Source organism: Ambystoma mexicanum, chromosome 9, assembly GCF_040938575.1.
Source record: "Ambystoma mexicanum isolate Mex_15411 chromosome 9, UKY_AmexF1_1, whole genome shotgun sequence".
Taxonomy (NCBI): Eukaryota; Metazoa; Chordata; class Amphibia; order Caudata; family Ambystomatidae; genus Ambystoma; species Ambystoma mexicanum.
Window position 1 is genome coordinate 537122526 of NC_090931.1, and position 20272 is coordinate 537142797.

General features: G+C 44.9%; 1 protein-coding gene across 2 annotated transcripts in view; it reads right to left on the bottom strand.

Moving 5' to 3' along the window:
• Positions 1-20272, bottom strand: part of INTS2 (integrator complex subunit 2) — a 1100863-nt gene that overhangs the window by 58616 nt on the left and 1021975 nt on the right. For both annotated transcript variants that reach the window (XM_069615090.1, XM_069615089.1), the window contains exon 23: positions 5757-5862. In XM_069615090.1, the coding sequence (XP_069471191.1) occupies positions 5757-5862 (106 nt within the window). The remainder of the gene's footprint in view (positions 1-5756; positions 5863-20272) is intronic.

Sequence of the window (20272 nt, forward strand, 5' to 3'; positions counted from 1 at the left end):
TATGTTTGCTTTCAATGGAAGTTCATTGCGCCACTCTGCCGTCATAGAATGGCAAAGGTCTGGCAATGCTGTTAAAGCGAGCACTATTTCATTTAGAAATCTCGTTGGTTTTTTTAATTCTACAAAAATCAGACCATTTATATCAGAATGCATGCTTTCCGTAATTACATTCGTATTAACACCATCCCCATTACCTATGTGGGTGCTGGAAGATTCATTAATAGTTTCCAAATGTTGCGTAAGACCCAGCATAGTGATTTCTCCTAGCTAAAAATGAGCGGTGTATTTGCATACATATAGCTCGAGTTCATATTACAATTATCGTCATTCAGATTTGAGTGTTTACCTCCATCACTAAATAAGGACAGTGACGATTCTAAGGCGGCGTTGTTAGACGGAAGATGGTACCCACCCCTTTCCATGGAACATGATTGGGCACATTCTATCAAGTCCTCATCCGTGTCTGAAGACCCAGGAAGTGGCATGGCAGCCGCCAATGCTATACTGTAACATCTCGTCACTAACGAAGATGCGGTTTTGACTTTGCATTTCATTTTCTCCTTGTTTGCGGTCATTGTTATGAACAATATGAGTCTCTACTACCGTTATTTAAGTACTCAAATATATAGCAGCTTTTGTTTAAACTACCTTGCAGTACTTGCGCGAACTCTCTTTGGGCAGGCACACAAAGGACCGACTCTTACTTGTTTATCAGTTAATGCACTTATAGCCGATCTTACGATAATGCCTGTTCAGAGCAAATATCATTGTCAGGGAATACGCCACTTAAGCCAATCGGACCAACAGGTACAACAGGCCACTTGCTGAGGCGCGTGTCTTTAAAAACGGTCCTCCTCCAAAAGTGGGCATGTCCTATGATTATACAAAAAAACACTATTACTTTCTTTGTATAAATATGTATGCACTGAAATTTAGCTTAATGTGCAATATTAAACAGTCACCAAAGTTTAAAGGTCCAGGACATGTAAAACTCGATCCTCAAACACACACAGGCTTTCTCAGGTCCGGAGGCACATACAGCATACCAGGCACAAGAGGCCACTTGCTGATGGCGTGCAGCCTCGTCTTTAAATAGGTCCTCCTCCACAAGTGGGCGTGTCCAAAGTTTAAAGGTCCAGGACATGTAAAACTCAATCCTCAAACACACACAGACTTTCTCAGGTCCGGAGGCACATACAGCATACCAGGCACAACAGGCCACTTGAGAGGCCATTTTCTGATGCGCGCCTGGACTAGGGGCCCCATCTCCACAGGTGTAAATGTAACCCCTTTGACAGGCTCCAACGTCACCCCGCTGGGGGGGAACAAGGCCCAGCAGGATGTTCCAAATCCACTAGTGAACCTTGCTTGCCATGCCATGACCTTTGTCCACTTTGCTAGAGGATATAGTACAAGAAGCGACCACTGAGTTTCCCCCCTTCACAGCGCCATTCATATGGGCAACACTAACATGCTGGGATTATGTTGTACTATATGTTTGTTGAAGTTTATACTTTCATGGCTTTGAGCCGAATACAGTTATGTTGATTGATTGAAATTCCATTTTTGGAGACGTTATGGGACGCCTCACTGTTTCGGTCTTGCTACGACACCCACTTGTTTAATCATTTTCCTAGCCACTAGCACACTTTTGGGTTCGTTTCCCTATGGTCTCTTTTTTTAGTGTCTGAAGAATGTCAAAATCTGGTTCCTACTTGTAATCGTTCACTTCCAGCCTGCTGACTCTGCTGCATCCATGCTGTCATCTCTCGGAATGTGGACCGCTCGGAGTGGCATTGCTTGTGACATGGCCCACTCTCCACCGCAGTCATGTACAAGGGAGCAGATCTGGTCACCCCTGCTTGTTGGCATAAAACATTGATGTCATGCTGTTCGTCCGGATCAAAAAACCCTGTTCCACTTGAGTGGCAAAAACTACTTTAGAGCCAACAAAATGACCTTGAGCTCCAAGAAACGTTTGTACCTTTGACTTGTCTAGATGTGACCAAAGACTATGGTTCGAAAGAGAGCCCATGATTGCCCCCAACCCTCAAGAGAGGAGTCTTTTCTCACTACTGCTGAGTCGGGAATCTGAGAGAGAGGGCACCACCCATAACATTTTTCTCATTCTTTCACCACTGCAGGTCCTCTTTCGGGGGTTGGGGGAGAGAGGAATCGAGACTCTGTCTGACTGGGTCCCAGTCTCCTGATCCCAAAATGTTGCTAGGTGAAGTTGAAGGCTGTGCATTCTGAGTCTGGCCTGAGGGACCGTTCAGATGCAAGTTGCCAGTGGCCCCAACATTTACTAGAATCACCACATAAACATGCTCTCTTTGTCCATAAAATGAGGAAGTGCCCAAGGAATATTGTTGCACCTGTCAGTGGTAGGAAATATGTATTCCCTCCGGGATTCCCAGCTGAAGCCAATAAGGCCAAAGTTCAGGTGGTTTTTGTTTAGACTTTCAGAGCCAGCCCTGAGTGGAGAGTCTCAGAGGCCATCCACTTTTAACTAACAGTGCAAAGACACTTACGTCCAGCCAAACTCAATCAATGTAGGTTGAAGAGTAGTAAGGCTTCAGGAGATATTGCGTGTTGTAATGTTACAATGGGACATACATAGACCCTCACACAGAGATTCAAATAAAAACAATTAGACAGTTTAAATACACTAATATATTAGGGCTCAACAAACTCTAGCAATGAAAATAACAGGTTAGTAAAACTAATCAATCAACACTAGCAACATATATACATTCACTGTTTGTGATCCCACTAAGAAACACCCACACCTTGAAAAAAGATGGAAGTGATTCAAATGTGAAACATGGAAAACTATGCATTAAAGTAAGTGAAACATAATAAAGCAATCCAAAACAACTGAAATTCAACTTAAAGCAATGGAAACAGTTTTCCCCAGCTTTTAAAGTAAGCCTCCTAACACTTAAAAAGACTGTCACTGCTAAAGCAGGTCACACGTCCCAAGAAGAGATGGTCATGAATCTTTAAAGAGAAGAAACAAGTATTGGCAAAGTCAATAGGTGATTGAAATGTTCCAGTGATGAAAGAAAGGTAATTCCAAAAGATTAGGGGTTCTCACTCAATCCCAGCCAGAACTCCACCGATCAAGACCAAGGTCCTCCGCCTGCCAGAGACTGTTCCTGGTGCTTTGCAGGTGAATGACCCAGACACGCTCAGATGCAAACCACCACGAGTACCGTGACAAAAGGAGATCCCTAGGGCATGATAGCAGTAGGGTGCAGCTCAAACACCTTCCCCAGGTGGCGGCAGGCGACTCACGTGGCTAAGACAAAGAAACTGCTCCATGAAAGCCCTTCTTTAAAATGGAGAGCAGCAACTATGGGAGGACTGCTCTTAAGCCACAAGCTAGCAACATGGGAGGTTCCAAGTCAAAACTCAGAAAAAGGACCAATGCATAGCAGCTGCCCTGGATGGAGCTGGTCAGGCCACAGGTTGGCTCCAGAGAGCAGCATTGGCATGCAGGGTCTGGACTGATTGGTCACTGAGCCCAAGGGTCGAAGCACCACATAGGGTCTTGAGGAGATCGGTCCAGAGAGATAGGGCTTAACCAGGACTTGGCTGGTGGTAATGCTGGTTGTTGCCATTGTGCTATAACTATTTGTAGGTGTCTTGGCTTTACAGCTATGTACTTTATCAAGAGGGGATAAGGAGTAGATAGGAGCCCAGGAAGAGGGCTGGCACATTAGTCTATGCAGCTGAGTACCGGGGTTTGACAAATGTTCCTACTCAGGTGGCAATAAATCCAAGAAAGATGATCATGCCATTCATTTGAAGTTTGTCTGCCTTATTTTAGGACTACAGAAGTTACCAACTTGACAGCAAATTCCCTACAAGAACCTGAAGCATGGGTAGGGAGGTGTGGGGTGGGCATCAGATTGGAATCCTGGTAAACTTCACACAAGTTTTCAAGGACAGCCCTGTCTTGGGGCCTATGGTGGCGGCACATTGAGTGTAAACCTTTGACGGCGAACAGCTCGCTGCATAAAACACACAGGAGTGAATATGAAATTTGAAAAGGCATAGTCAGAATAAACCTTGAAATGTTTCAGTGGAGGCTCACAGTTCCTTATTCCATATAACTAAACAACAAGGGGGTCATCTGCAACTACAATGCATTATCAGATACTGGTGCGGTCTTTAAGTGGCAGTCCCTTTTATCCAGGTTTACCTAACTGCCTATCAGACTCATTATTTTATGTAGAACATAGACATTTGTATGTATGTAAGCAAGCAGTTTAAGATGTTTTTTAATACAGGGATTTACCTTCTATCTAAAAAAGAAAAGGAAAGCGAGAGAGGAGATGCATATAAGTAATATATACATATATTTTTACCGATTTAAAGATATATATCTATTTTAAGTGAACGTGTTCAAAGATCCCAACCATAGGCAGAGATATTCAGTGTTTATGAATATCAATGAAGATTAACTGCTGGAAAGTTATTAGTTTCCAATGACTGCACCTAGCACTAGGAGAATGAATGAGGTGGAGTGACAGAATTTGCTGCTAAGAATGTTTTTCACACAGTTAAAATCCCCCAGCTGTACCTATCAATAACATAACCGGTGCACATACAAGACTGGCATTCTCCATTCTGGAAGTTGGTGGGGAGGGTATCTGATCTCAGAAAGCATGCATTAAGACGATTCAGAAGATAGCGACCTAGATGATACAAAAAAGGGTCCCCAAAGGTACATACTACACAGGCATTTTTGTGTAATAATCCTCAGCATAAGTGGGAGATTCAAGAACAGTTCAACCTTATTTTAGCTTTTCAACATTTCTTGAGGACCCTATGATGTGAACCTATTACCACAAATAAAACCTCTTAAGGTACTAATATAAATGTCAACCACTAGCATACTTAAATATTCAGAGATCCTCAACATCAATGGAGCGCTAGATGAAGGCTGTAAAGCATGAGACTGCTGGCATATTGTTCATACATGACCCATCAAAGGCCCAGTGGAGATGCACCAAATGTAATTCTAGAGGAAATAAGTGTTTTACTTGATTTAATTATTCTTAAACCCAACATTTTCACATTTTACCTAAACCCAAAAGGAGATTTGCCAATGAGTATGGGAAACAATTTTACTATGGAATCACAAACATTTTTCAAACCATGTTACACAGGTGCATCCAAGCGATTGATACATTGCTAAGCTTGGAAAACTACTGTAGGAATTCTGCAATAAATTTTATTAGGCAAGAAGCAGTGCAAATCAAACACTTTGATGATTTGTTTCTTAGTTTTGTTGGTGCTTTGCACCTGCACGTAATGTGGAGTTTGAAAAACCCAGCGACAACCGTCATATCCAATGGCCTGCTTCAGAAAAGACAAAGCCACAAAAAAGAAAACGCTACTTTGACAATTACTCCACAACAGACTAAGTCATCTTTTTCAGTGCTCCCATATTAACAGTTCACGCAAGTCCCAAAGTTTTGTGGCTACCTTAAAGCAAGTGTGTCCGCTTAGGCAGGCGTATTATGGAATACATGTATACTGGGATGGAGGGCTGAGGGAGTATCCTCTCTAAAAATGGAATATAGAAATGCTAACAAATGCACTTTGGGATCCTCCAAGCTCTCGAGGGAGAATTTGAAAAACATATATTCTTTTGGGGAGAATCCTTTGATGGAAAACAGGTTGGTTTCCAAATTTCAACAAGATAACCTGGTCAGAAAATATAATTTAAAAGATTTTGTTCTTACCTGTAAGCAGCGTTCCCATGACATTAATAGCTAAGCGAGCCACACTCAGAGATTTAGGTAATGCATACTGGATACACAAATAAGAGAGGAGCTGGATAGCAAATTTCTGAAGGTGGATAACAAACAAAAAGGTTTAATTTGAAATGTATAATAATCCCACTTAACACATTCAAATAGTCTCTGCCTTCAATGTGAATAAGTATTTCAGTAACAGAAGAGCAGTAACACAGTCATAACTGGAATGAGGCAGACAAAAAAGTACATTGCTTAACTTTCTTGTTTCAAGTTAACAATACACTTAACAATAACATAAATATTCAATTTTTTAGGTACCTGTTGAAAATGAATAAGCATTAAGTGCTATTCCCATCTACCCAAAAATAAAAGTTGTTCTGTTTCTGTTTAGTGATACTGATGTTCTCTGACTCTTTTCTCTTGCCAGCAGCTGCTGTAGCCAAGTTCTTTAACATTTTTATTGCCAGAAATGTATCTCCATGCTGCTGTCCCCATTCCCATTTCTCCACTCTAGCACCAAGAGCTTGTGGATGGTTGGCTACTATTTCCCTGGAAGCCTAGGGTGTCCCTACCACACCCATCTCCAAGGTCTTGGGTTATCTGGGTCTACAGCATATGTATATATTGTCAGTGGATCATCTCTCTCCTGTCTCCTCATTTACGTAAGGCTGGTCTGTCGCAAAAGGCATTCTATATCTGGGTAATGGTCAGCATGTCTTATCCCATTGCTGAAATGGAAAGCTCTCTAAGAAAAAATCTTATTGTAGGTGAATTGAGTGTGTGATCCTTTGCATGATGCTAATTTCCATAATCTTTTACACAACGTTTCAATATCTGGCAGTTCCAATTTCAACCATTATGTAGTGATGGATTTCTTGAATGCAGTGGCCGAAATCATTATAAGATATTTGTCAAGCAATGAGCCCTCGCCCCTGGACTGGCATTTGATCCGCTTCAGAAATGGGGAAAGGTTTATCACATACCCCAAGATCTTAAGAGTTCTATTCTGGCATCTCTCTTCTAGGCATGCAGTTTTGGGCATGTCCCGAAAATGTGACAATCTGACCTACGCCAGCTCTCCCAACACTACCCTGCTGCTAGGACTTTCTATTTCATTTAAACTGATGGAACCGTGAATTATCTACCCTCTGTCATTGGGTATCCGAAGCAAAAGGTGGTTGTCATGAGGCAGTGTGCCCTTCCTGGTGTTGTTCCTAGAGCTCTTGGACACTTGTTTGTGTTCTCGTACTGCATTGCAGCTCTGTTCTGGTTCTCGAAACTGGCAGCCCACTCTGCTCTCCAGGGGTCCAGGTCACAGGTGTTATGCTTGATATGCTCTGTTTCAGGGTCAGAGAAGAACGTGCCTGGACATTCCGGGCAGGGTCCCCCAATCGATTTCCCTTTTCACACCTGCCCCACCATAGCCCTGAACATGCATGACATGGGGATTACAGTTCCCAACAGCCTGACCCACAATGTTTGCAGCCACTTCCTTCCACATTGCTTAAGACAGCAAGGAACTGCCCTTTGTTTATAGACCTCCCTTCCTCTGGCATTTCTACCCTCATCCTGCCTTGTCTTTTCCTTATTGAGTCCACAACAGGGGAGGGTGTACTGATAGGATAACTAGGAACTTTGGGCTGCCTACATCTCATGGTTTCTCTGTATCCCTGCTCTGCATTTGAGCTGCATCCTGGCTCAAGATGTTTTCCTGCACTATGGCAGCATACAATATGTTTTTGATCACCTGATCCTATCTTCTTTTTATCCCTGCAGAATATTGCCAGGTTCTAGTTGCCCCTGTCTCTAGGGGTTACTGTTTTGCTTAGTCCACCCGAGAAGAATGTTATCACATGGGAAGTTGGGTTACCCTGCCACAGGGACTCTGGCATATTAATGCTGTTTGGTCTCAGCCTTATTCCGTCATGACAGAACTCCTAAAGCCAGATCCTCAAAACCTTTTTGGGTGCAAGTAAGAAGATCGCATCACTTGTGCTAAAAAAAGGAGCAGCACAATTCTCAAGGGGCAATTAGATGCCCTTTTACAGCCCTTTGTGTATTTGTGCAAATAAGGAGGCTTTTCTGTGCATTTAAAAGCACATCCCAATTTCACAACCAGGATAAGCTTTTAAATGCACAGAAAGTAGGGTCTTCCGATTGGGAAGAGGTACAGGGCGAGGAGCAAATAATGGCTGGGTCCTTTCTGACCCTCTCCGGTTATGTTTTTGAAGTGTGACAGCCACGGTTGTCACACTAGCATTTCTATCCCCCCAAACTGGAAAGGAAATGAGTTTTTATTTTCTCAAGCATTTCGGCAAGGCAGGCCCTTAAACGGCCCATTTCAATGAAACGGCCTCCCAGCAGCCACGTCCACGTGATTGCTGTGAGCCTGTCATACATTAGTGTTTGGAGCGTGATCTTTCGGAGCCCCTCCTTGAATGCTCAGGTCACCTTTGCAAATAGGGCGACCTGAGCATTTCAGCAATGAGTGCAAATGAAATTGTATGTGCTCCTTTTGTTTGAGCTCATATTTGAGAATCTGGCGCCTAGAGATCACTAGCCTCTGATGAAGCCTCCCAACTGAGCTCCCTACAACAATGGGAACTCCAGGCCTTGACAGGGTTCTTGTGGGCTGACTCAAACAGTCATCATCCAGAAATTCTTATTTAAAGTCAAGCTGGCCCTGGAGAATTGGGAGACTACACTCTTTGGTTGAGGTGCCCCATGCATACATTAACTGAGCATTTTAAGTAGCAAATCATTTCCTCATAATTTCTGTTGAGATGCAAGGATCTCAATATAGTCGAGTAAAAGAAATGAGGCCAAAGTCTCATCACATATTTTCAAAGGGTTTAAACCCTTCCTCACAGAACATAGTCATCTTACAACCCTAATGATCCCCAGCAACTCAGTGGGCCTCATTACGAGTCCGGTGGTAACCGCAGCGGTAAAACCGCCTGGTTACCGCCAGACTCGTATTACCATTCCGCCTCCGTGATTCCCGGAATTACCGAGGCATTACAACCCCGGTTTTCCGGGAATCACGGAGGCGGAATGGTGTTAATCCCCATTCCCATTGAGTCCTATAGGACTCAATGGGAATGGGGATCAAGGAAACACCGGCAGCATTTCGTAATGCTGCCGGTGTTTCCTCGTCCGCCTGCAGGTGGGCGGTGTTAAACCCGCCAGGTCAGACCTGGTGGGAACATCACCTCCCGCCTGCAGAAGTTGTGATCGCCCGGCATGGAAACAACGGTGGCGGCGGGTTTACCGCCACCGTTGTTTCCATATCGGGCGATTTGTAATGAGGCCCAGTGTCTTATTATATGAGATGTCTTAAATTGGGCTTTTCTTCAGAGGTGCCCAAGTAAGAGGTTGGGGTTGGAGTGTCATTTTTATGTATTTTAGCTAAGCTGGAATTAAAAACATTTATGAGATATGAACCTTTTCACAAACCGTGTGATCCTGTTATATATTAGTTCTGTTATATAGTTGGGGGGCACATGGAGATATAAAAGGTAAGCATATACTCACTGCTCTCTTGCACTTTTCCAGCTTATTCCCACTAACCCACCCCCCCTTCCCTTTTCAGAGCCGCCAGAGCGCCAGGGGACCACACCGGTGGTGATAGTGCGCGGTACAAATATCCTTTAACATATTACACAGCCACAGTAGTGGCTGTGTAGTTATGGTTAAGTTGCTGTTTCCATAGGAAGAGCACTTTTTGGGGGCTTATAACTCCGCTCCCCTTGGACGAATCCTCACCATAATTTGCAGAAAAAAAAGTATATGGGCAACTCAGACTTTTTTTGCAAAGTTTGGTGATGTTTGGTCTAGTGGGGGAAAAGTTATAGGGGGGGGGTCCCAAAACGTCTTTTTTCCCATAGACTGAATGGGGGAAAAACTTTGCGCATGCCTTGAGCCCAAGCCGTTCGACGGATTTTCACCAAATTTGCGGCAGGGGCAGGAGCTTGGTCCCGAAAGCGCGCTTTTGTAAATTTGGTGATAATACGTACAGTAGTTTTCTTTAAAACGACCAAAAAATATGTCTCTACAAATTAGTGATATCTATGTCCTCTCTGCGGTCACACTTCCCTGATCGCTCCACGGAAAAGAAATCGATTGGCTAATCCGTGGCGTGATGTTGCGGGCATGTGGCGCTTTCACTGATTGTTTGTGGAATAGCGTCAAGTGCGCCAGATTCTTTCGCTACGCCCGTCCTCCTCCGTTCGTGTTTTGCTGTACGCGGACATCGACGGTAACACATATACAAGACACCATTGCACTTGTTACACTTACGAAATACTGTTTAGGAAGATCAGCGTTAATGAGGGTGAGATGGGATGTGGCAGCAGGAAGTCAATAAGTGGTGTTTTATTGGCCCCAAAGTCATACGGTAAATTGGAAGTTGCTGCTCAATGTAAGGCAAACAATTACTGCGTTTGTATTGCAATGTATTTAGAATAATATTGCGGTCAGACTGGCATCGTAGAGTTTGTAAACTGAGCAAGCCACCTGCACTGTTTGATGGAAACAGCATTTCTGCAAGTGTATGGGAGTAGCGGTTCTCATGAATGTATTCGCATATGTTGTTGCGAAGTGAGAATGTATTTGTATTCTGAGTGAATGTCAATTGGTTTCGTTTTTTGGTTGCATGCTCAGTAGGCCCACGCGTCAAAATGAGCCATAAGGGTCAATTGTTTTTTGACCTTGAGCTAAAGGGAAAAATAAGAAAGAATGCAGGGAGTGAAAGTTTGAAAAACATACCATTTGATAAGGTTATGTTTCAAAAACGTTTGTAAGCCACATAAAATATTAGTTCACAAAGATTATTTGCTGCAAACACATTGCTGACTGACTTTACCGAAAACAATGGAGGCGGTACATATCATGTAAGTTTACTTTTGACCTCAGCATACCCCAGACTGAGTTTGATTTTTTTAATATCAAAACAATAATTTTGACAATATAACTGAGGTATTAACTTTATGTGCAGTTGTCAATTTTTTTCGCTTACGAAGACTGCAGATTCTCCACATTTGCAGGCTATGACTACACTCACCTTTGTTGAACGCTAATTTGTTTACGTTAAAATGTCATGTTTGACCACATCGCTTTTTATATTACTTTGCACGTTTTTTTGGTCTTTTTTGAAATTACGCGATGGAATTTTTTATTACGTGCACTTTAATTTTGGCTTGGGGACTAAAGCACTATCTTTCTGTTGGAGAGTGCGAATTCTCGCCGTTTGTAGGCTGTCACTAGATTTACCCATGTTCAATGCTAATATTTCATTAAAATGTGACGTGTAACCACTTCCATTTGTGTCTTAGTTTCCACTTTCTATTTGTTTTTTGGTAAAAATCTTTGCTAAAGGTTGGGTATTGATACGTGTTTTCTTTATCGTTTCCGACCAGCTATATCCTGCCGTGCTGTGCGTGCCATGGATTTCAGATGCCAAGTGATGTTTTTTTTGGACGGCAGATCCAACTGCTTGTGACCGGCTGCCTGTGCGTGACAATTTTGTGGGATGAACGAGCCGGCCCCTTTTGTCCATATGCTGAAGTGGCCATTAGGATTAACATAACATCTTTTATGGTGGTGTAGGCCAAAGGTCATGGCGTCATCTTGCAACTAACTGTTCTAACATAGCGGATGCTTTATCGGAAACGCCTACTTTGTGAATGGGAAAACACCAACGTGTGCCTCACCATTAACATTTTCGATGATGCCCATAGAAACAATGTTACAATGTGATTGCAAATGGAAATAGTCATATGGTCTCTAACAGTTTATTGTGAAATAAAACTACTTTAAAAAATTCTAAAATGTTGTTTTCTTTTAAAAAACAGTTTATTACTTCTAAATGTAACGTGCTACGTTGAACGTCGATGTATGTTAATTTTCAGGTTCTGCGTCACGGCTCGTAGGTGCTTATGGGCACAATTGGCTACGGTGGAGAGGAATGTCATCCAAAGAAGGTGTACAATATCATAAGGGTTGGTTATGTGATGAGATGTCGGAGTGTTTTAGCGTTGCACTATTGTCGTGATGTCTTCAACAAACGTACCGGTATACTTTCATTGTAGGTTTGGCTGCAGCTATGGGTAGTGGCCACAATGTCGGGGTCAAGCTATAAACTCATGATCTACACTATGTGCCTACTGGCCATGAGCAGAATGGAGAAAAGATAGCATTACAGTGGCCATGTCAATCTGCGACTACCTTAGTCAGAGTTGTTCCACATTAGGATAAAGCAGAAAGGAAAGAAAAAAGTGCTCGCGCTAGTATGCTATCGGGGTTTCCTTTTGTGGTTTTGGAGGCTGCCATGGAAAGGGAAGAGGGGCCCTGAATGTAACTAACGCTTTCCATTTGTATGGTGGCCATATTGGAAACAGAATTTTGTTTTTAATTCGGGACGCCCCAGGCGTCCTGAATTAAAATCAAAAATCCTCATTTTTCAGGAGCGCGTGTCACTGCTTAGCAAATCTACATTGTTAATGGGATGCATTCCCCATTTTAGCGTTGAAGTGTACTTTATTGACAAATATAAAGTAGATGGAGTCTATGCGTTTTTTTCTTTCTTTTGAAACTGTGAAAGGTGGTTTTTAAAGAAATATTTACTTTATGTATGGATGGCTTTTTTTTTTTTTAAACCCCGCTCAGAAGGAAAGGTGCGAACGGAAATGAGCAACGAGACACCAAACAGTACTTTGGGGGGTTAGGTGGACGGCCCAAAATGTTGTGCGTGTGTTACTTATTAGCTAGGGGTACTGCTTTTCAGGCTCCTTCATTACAACAGTGATGCTGTTTCTTGGGGAGGAGGGTTGGTCGTCGTTTTCAGATAAGTAGTATGTTTGCAAACAATATGCACTGTGTACTGCATTAGTAATGGCTGCGCACGAATAAGTATCGCAGCTGTGCAAAGGAAATGTGCATGTGACATTGTCCACAAGGTGTGCAATGAAGTCAGATGATAGTTTACATTAAAGATACGTAGCACTACTACACAACAATCACATTGACTAAAAAAATGCTGTTGAAGGGATGTTATGGTTAAGGGTTCCTACTAAAAACCTATGAAATTCAGTAACAAAAAACTTTGTTAACGGGACATTATGGTTCCAAGTAAAACCGAAAAACCCCTGAAATTCGTCAGTTATGGTAAGCTAGGCAACCATAACTCCCACCACCACCCTGCACTGATATGACTAACACCCAGGACATCAAGATGACATCACAAATGTCATTGATGACATCACTGATGACATCACATGCGTAGCTCCCTCTTTTTTCCTTTACTGACATAACTAAGCCAGGTGGCTTTCTTCACTGTCAGTCAGGAATTACAAAAATAAAAAGTACTATATTTGTAGACCTTACGCTTCTCATATGTTCTTACAATACATCCTTAGGGTACAGTTACATCATACAACACATATACATAGCAGAAGAAGGAATCTTGCAACACAGGAATCTTTTATGTGCATGCAGTTAAATAGTTTGGTTATGAAAACTTTCTGGTAATATTGCAGTTTTTTTTAATTACCTTCCCTTCCCTGTATATGCTTCTATTTGTATGCATTGTGGTGTATTTATGTTTTGTGTGTAACAGTACAATTGTGCCGTAAGGGAAGCATTCGTACAAACTTATGTGGCACAGTATGCAAAAATCTATAATCGATGCATTTATGATTTTACTATTCAACATGGGAAGATTTCGATTAGTGCACCTCTATGGAGCATGCAGCAGACAATGCCTTCGTTTCTTTATGAGTTTGTTCATATAATGAAAGAACTCAGTAATGCACTGGTATTTCTAGCTATGCATTGCTTAGTGAAGTATTTGGCATACAGTTTTCTGCCAATATTACAATGACAATCTGTTTTGGAGGCTGTCCATGAAAACTAAATGCACATGTGATGTCATCAGTGGGTGTTGGTCTTAGCAGTGCAGGGTGATGGTGGGAGTTATGGTTGCTTACCCTACCATAACTGACGAATTTCAGGGGGTTTTCGGTTTTACTTGGAACCATAATGGCCCGTTATAGTTTTTTTTAGTGAATTTCATAGGTTTTTAATAGCGCAACTTAACCATAACGTCCCTCTAACAAAGTTTTTTTGTTACTATATATGGGATACATTACTCACCGTAATCGTATTTCTGATGCTTGTATCTGCTTAGATTCACATGCTGTGCATAGGCCGACATCTAGTGGAAGCTGCGGAGTATTACAGTTTGTTTTTCGAAAGTCGAAAATGGGCGTCGACACAGGCGTGCCAGTAATACTATCCCTAGTGTGACGTCCACTGTACCCAAGATCCCTCACGCGTGTAGGATCCTCAGATTGTATTTTTTCTGACATGAGGAAGCATGAGGAGTAGCGTGAGTACAGATAATCCAAGCAGATAGACAGAAAGGTAAGACTACAAGCAATCATGCGCCTTCTCTCGGAGGGGAGGAAGGGTGGGTCGCATGTGAATCTAAGCAGATACAAGCATCAGAAATACGATTACGGTGAGTAATGTATCCCTTCTGAGGCTTGTGGAATCTGCTTAGATCACATGCTGTGCATAGATTAGCGAGCAGTACCAGAAGAAGGAGGTGGGATGTGAGAAGGGTCATGAGCAAACAGGTGTCTTAGAACCGCTTGTCCCACTTGTGTATCTGTCTTGGAATGAGTGTCAATGCAGTAATGCTGAGTAAAAGTGTGAATAGAGCTCCAAGTAGCCGCTTTGCAAATGGTGTCGAGGGGAACATTTGCAATGAAAGCCAGAGTGGCACCAATGCCTCTAGTAGAGTGGGCCCTTGGCGTAAAAGGCAGAGTCTTTTCAGAAAGAGAGTAACACAGCTGTATACAGTTGATAATCCACTTCGAGATAGCGCCTTTAGAGACGCGATCCCCCTCTCTGCCTGTAGCTACGGAGACAAACAGTTGATCTGTTTTCCTTAGCGGTCTGGTTTTATTTACATAGTATAGGACCGCCCTACGCACATCTAGGGTGTGTAGTTTCACCTCAGCCGAGCTTTGTGGGTTTTGGAAGAAAGCCGGAAGCTCGATGGACTGGTTTACATGGAACTTGGATATGAATTTAGGTGAGAACCTAGGGTGTGTGCGTAAAACCAGTTTGTCCTTGTGGATAGTAAAGAAAGGATCTAGCACTGACAGAGCCTGAATTTCACTGACCCTTCTTATGGAGGTAATGGCTACTAAGAAGGCCGTTTTATAAGTCAGGTGTTTGAGACTACTTTTATGCATGGGTTCGAATGGGGGTCCCATGAGCTTAGCTAGCACCACGTTGAGGTCCCATCCTGGCGGTGGGTTCGAAATAGGAGGGTGAAGTCTCTTTACTCCTTCCATGAAGGCTTTAACCACTGGCACTTTCCACCACGAGACCTTGTTATGGGATGTGGTGTAAGCCGAGAGGGCTGCCAGGTGTACTTTCAGTGAGTTAAAAACCAACCCTGCATCCAGCAGGTGGAGCATGTATGTCACAACGTTGGAAGGAGTGCAATCAACCGGGTTGATTTGTTTATTTTGGCACCAGATAACGAATCTTTTCCACTTATCATAGTAACAGTGCCTTGTATTTGGTTTCCTGGACTCCTTTAGAATGTCCATACACCTCTGTGGTAATTTGAGATGTCCAAACTCTATGACTTCAGGAGCCATGCTGCTAGGTTCATAGAGTTGGGTTCCTGATGCACTGTTTGACCGTGTTGCTGGGACAGTAGGTTGTACCAGGCTGGGAGTCTGATGGGTTCGCACACCGCCATCCTGCGTAGGTGTGGAAACCATGGTTGTCTCGCCCACATGGGAGCAACTAGGATGAGTGTCATCGATTCCTTGTTCATCTTGTACACCACCTTCCTGATGAGAGGAGTTGGTGGAAAAGCGTACGCAAACATCCCTGACCAGTTCATCCACAGGGCATTCCCTTGGGAGTCCGGCTGGGGGAACCTGGATGCAAATCCTGGGCATTGTTTGTTTTCGCTTGTGGCGAATAGGTCTATAGTGGGGAAACCCCACTGAGAGAAGAGATCTTCTACTACGTCTCTGTGAAGGACCCATTCGTGTTCTTCTGGGAGGGAGTCTCTGCTTAGAGCATCCGCTATGGAATTGAGCTCCCCTGGAACATGTTGCGATGACAGGAAGATGTTCCGTCTGAGTGCCCATATCCATATTTTCTGGGCAAGCTTGGACAGATTTGGCGAACGAGTCCCCCCTTGCTTGTTCAGATAGAACATGGCTGTCGTGCTGTCCGTCCTGATCTGCACCGACAAGTTCAGTAGATGGGGCTCGAACGCCCTTAGCGCTCGGAATACTGCCAGAAGCTCTAGCAGATTGATGTGGTTCTTGGCTACTGAGTGAGACCAGAGACCCTGAGCTGTGTGGTGGAGATGGTGAGCTCCCCACCCAGTCAGGCATGCATCTGTAGTCACCACGGCTTGTACTTCGGGATCGTAAAAGGGTTTCCCCTTTGCGAGATTCTCTCTTGTCCACCAGTGTAGGCTCTGTACGAGTGTTGGCGAAACGACCACTAGATCGTCCCAATGACCACTTGCCTGAGACCACTGTTTCGCCAACCATTCCTGCATGGGACGCATGCGCAGACGCGCGTGGGGGACCAGGTAAATGCATGACGCCATCATGCCCAGTAACCGCATAGCTTTGCGTACTGTTATCTGTTGACCTGACTGATAATGCGGAATTTGCAGAAGTATATTCCGAATTCTCTCTTCCGAAGGGAAGGTCAATCCTTTCTGAGTATCTAGGATAGCTCCTAGAAACTGTTTTGAGGTGCTTGGCACCAGACTTGACTTTTTCTCGTTGATGGAGAAGCCTAATTCGTGGAGGAGGTCGATAGTCCTCTGAATGTTTGACCTGCAAATTTCTGGGGTTTCCCCCGTTATGAGCCAGTCGTCCAGATAAGGGTACACCGGGATTGATTCCCTGCGTAGGTGTGCAGCCACCACCGCCAGTACCTTGGTGAATACCCTTGGTGCTGAAGCTATCCCAAAGGGCAGTACCTTGAATTGGTAGTGGCGACTGTCCACCTTGAAGCGCAAGTATTTTCTGTGCGCTGGGAGCATGGAAATATGAAAATAAGCATCTTTCATATCCAAGGTTGCCATGTAATCCCCCTTTTTTAGGAGGGGGATTACCTCTTGTAGCGTGGTCATACGGAATTTTTGGGGCTTGACATACTTGTTGGCCGGCCGTAAGTCCAATACTGGGCGCATTGTCAAATCTTTCTTTGGCACAAGGAAGTAAGTTGAATAGATACCCTTGTTTACCTGGTGTCCTGGGACGAGTTCTATCGCGTCCTTTTCTAGCAGAATGGCGATCTCCTCGAGAAGGATCTTTTGATGCTCTAGGGAGTGCACTCTTTGTCGTGGAGGATGATTCCGGGGACGCTGCAGTAGTTCTATACAATATCCTGCGGATACTGTTGACAGCACCCATCTGTCTGAGGTGATCCCTTCCCAAGCCTGGGTGAAGGTGGAAATGCGTCCCCCTACTGGGGTTGCGTGGCAAGGGACCCTGAACTGAGCGTCACTGTTTTGGTGGAGGCGTGCCACCTCCTTTGTTGGGGCTGCCTCTGCCTCTTCCACGACCTCTCTTGTTACCCCTGCCGTAACTCTGGGTAGATTGCTGGTTGTTATTCCATTGTGTACCTTGTCCCTGGGCATAGTTGCCTCTTTGTGAATTTTGGCCGCGTGGGCGACGAAAATTATTGTTCCCCCTCTGGTTAGGGGGTTTGTTGGTAAGCTGGCCAAGGGATTTGAGAGTCTCATATTCATCTTTGGCATTTTTAAGTGCGTCTTCGACCGCTTTCCCAAACAATAGGTCGGGTTCCACTGGCTTGTCTATTAAAGAAGCCTGGGTTTCTGTTTTGAATCCCGACTGCCGTAACCACGCATGTCTCTTGATAACAGTACCTTCTGCTATCAATCTCCCTGCGTTGTCAGCAGCGTCGAAAGTTGCTTTTAAAATGCAACCAGACACGGCTCTCCCCTCTGCCGAGATCCGAGCCAGCTGGCCCTTTAACGGTTCTGGAGCAGAGGCAATGAGCGCCGCGACTTCTTCCCATTGATGGCAATTGTAACTAGCCAACAGGGTAGTGGAATTCGCAATCCTTGCTTGGTAGGCGGACGTTGAGGCTACCTTTCTGCCAAACCCGTAAAGTTTTTTGCTCTCCTTGTCGGGAGGAGCTTCTGATGAAGATAAGGGCGTGCCAGCCCTTTTTCTAGTGTTGGTCACCACTAGGGAATCTGGTTTAAGATGTCCCCTTATATACAGAGGGTCAGACTGGGCTGCCCGGAAAATCTTTTCAATTCTGGGGTTGACAGCTCTGGTGAGATTAGGATTCACCAGGGAAGGATCTATTCTTCGTTGGATGGATTTGAGGATAGGGATGGTCTGAGCGACCGGTCTTCTATCTCCTACAAACTCCTCCGCGAAGTCCCTTTCCTCCTGTACACCGTGGGTGTCGATGTGGAAGTGTTCCGCTGCTCGAGCGAGAACCTCGTTGAGGAGGGGCTGGTTATCAACTGGAGAGTCAGTAACTGGGGCTTCGCTTTGTACTGGGGAATCTACTCTGTAAATTTCCTGCTCATCTTCTCCCTCCTCCAGGTCCTCATCCTCTGCATAGTAATCTGTCCCGGTTTGTTCTTCCATAATTTCAAACTCCTGGTCCTCTTCAGGGAAACCTTGTCCCTGGTAACTGGGGAGTGGAGTAGAATATGGAGTGGAGTAAGGCTGAACCTCGAAGGGTTCAGGTCTTTCGACCCGGGGCTTTTTACTTAGCGGGATAGGATCGGAGGAGCCTGAGGGTGTGGCCCCTTGAGGGTTATATGAAAGGAAGTGTTCTGGGTTCTTATCATAAAAATCAGCCAAGGAAGACATCCTAGACATAACCCTGTCTATGTCTTCACTGGACCATTCCCTGGAACAGGGTATTACTTTAGCAGGTGATGATTTATGGGACTTTTCAAGGGTAGGCTTGTGTTTACTTGTCTGCCTAGGGTGAGAGGATGGCTTTACAGGGGTGGAAGGCTGTGCTTTCCGCTGTTTCCCCCCCTCCCCGTGCGTGGAAAAATGTTTTCCCTGTCCCTTGGAGGCCCCCGAGACTTTCGACGCCTGGCGCCGAGGGTCTGGAGAGGTATCTGTGTGCTTCGGGCGTGGGGCCTCACTGGTGTTAACCGCGGTCTCGGTATCTTGTAGCGCGGCCTGGGGGTGGAAGTCGTCTTCGTCTCCCGACGATCGAACTTCCGTTAATGTGTGTAGCGAGGCACTCTTGGCAAGAGTGGATGCTTGCCTTGCGTCGTGAGGTGATCTCGATCGAGAGCGCCCAGAGGACACCGAGTCGGACCGTTCTTTTTGTGCCTCTTTCCGGGAAGTCGACGTCGTCGAGGTCCGGTTGGTCTTAGTGTGTTTAGTGTGTGTTAGGTGTGTAGCGCTTGCGTCGCCGGGGGTCTTCCCCATAGCCGCCCTGCCGGACGACCTTCCGAGGTCGGGGACCTGCGCTCGCCGGCTGTCTTTCGACGCCATAATGCCCTCGCCGTCCGAAAGTACGGCGTCGCTGCCATCGCTGAAGGCGCCCTCCGCTGCCATGGCCTCCTGCCTGGCGTGGTGGGCCCAACGCTTTGTCGAACGGTCCTTAAGTGTCTTAGGTTTAAACCTACTACACGCTCTGCAGTTCGCTTCGGGGTGATCCCTCGGCAAGCAGAGATTGCACGTGGCGTGCCTGTCGACCCAAGGGTATTTGCGATTGCACTTGGGGCAGAATTGAAAAGGGGTACCCTCCATACGCACCTTAAGGCAGCGGGCTGCTAAGTGTAGGAATATATAAAATGTAACTATATATCAAGAGTGAAGAGTATGTACCACCCCCCACTCTCCCTACTTGTAAGGGCCGAGGCCAGCGGCCTACTAGGCCCGGGCCGAGGCCAGCGGCCTTCCGAGGCCCAGATCCGTCGTGCAGCAGTCGACGGTCGATGACTTCTCCAGCCGTCGTCGAGGTTGAGGGTCGACGTTGGGGTGGGGAAGGGAATGAATAAGAATTATAATTATAATAACAGCAAAAGTATGGCTAAGGCCAGGGAACTCCGCAAGATGCTTCCGACCAGTATGGCGGAAAAAAACAATCTGAGGATCCTACACGCGTGAGGGATCTTGGGTACAGTGGACGTCACACTAGGGATAGTATTACTGGCACGCCTGTGTCGACGCCCATTTTCGACTTTCGAAAAACAAACTGTAATACTCCGCAGCTTCCACTAGATGTCGGCCTATGCACAGCATGTGATCTAAGCAGATTCCACAAGCCTCAGAAATATATATATTTTTTGGATGCCCGGCTTTCCATTTCAATTGTATTCAGGTACTGTTACAGTGGCTGTTTTGTTAATGCAAATAGTCCCAGATGTCCTGCAAATAATAAACAATGTTCTGATGCCCTTCAAGCTACTAGATGCACTCCTAATATGTCATGCC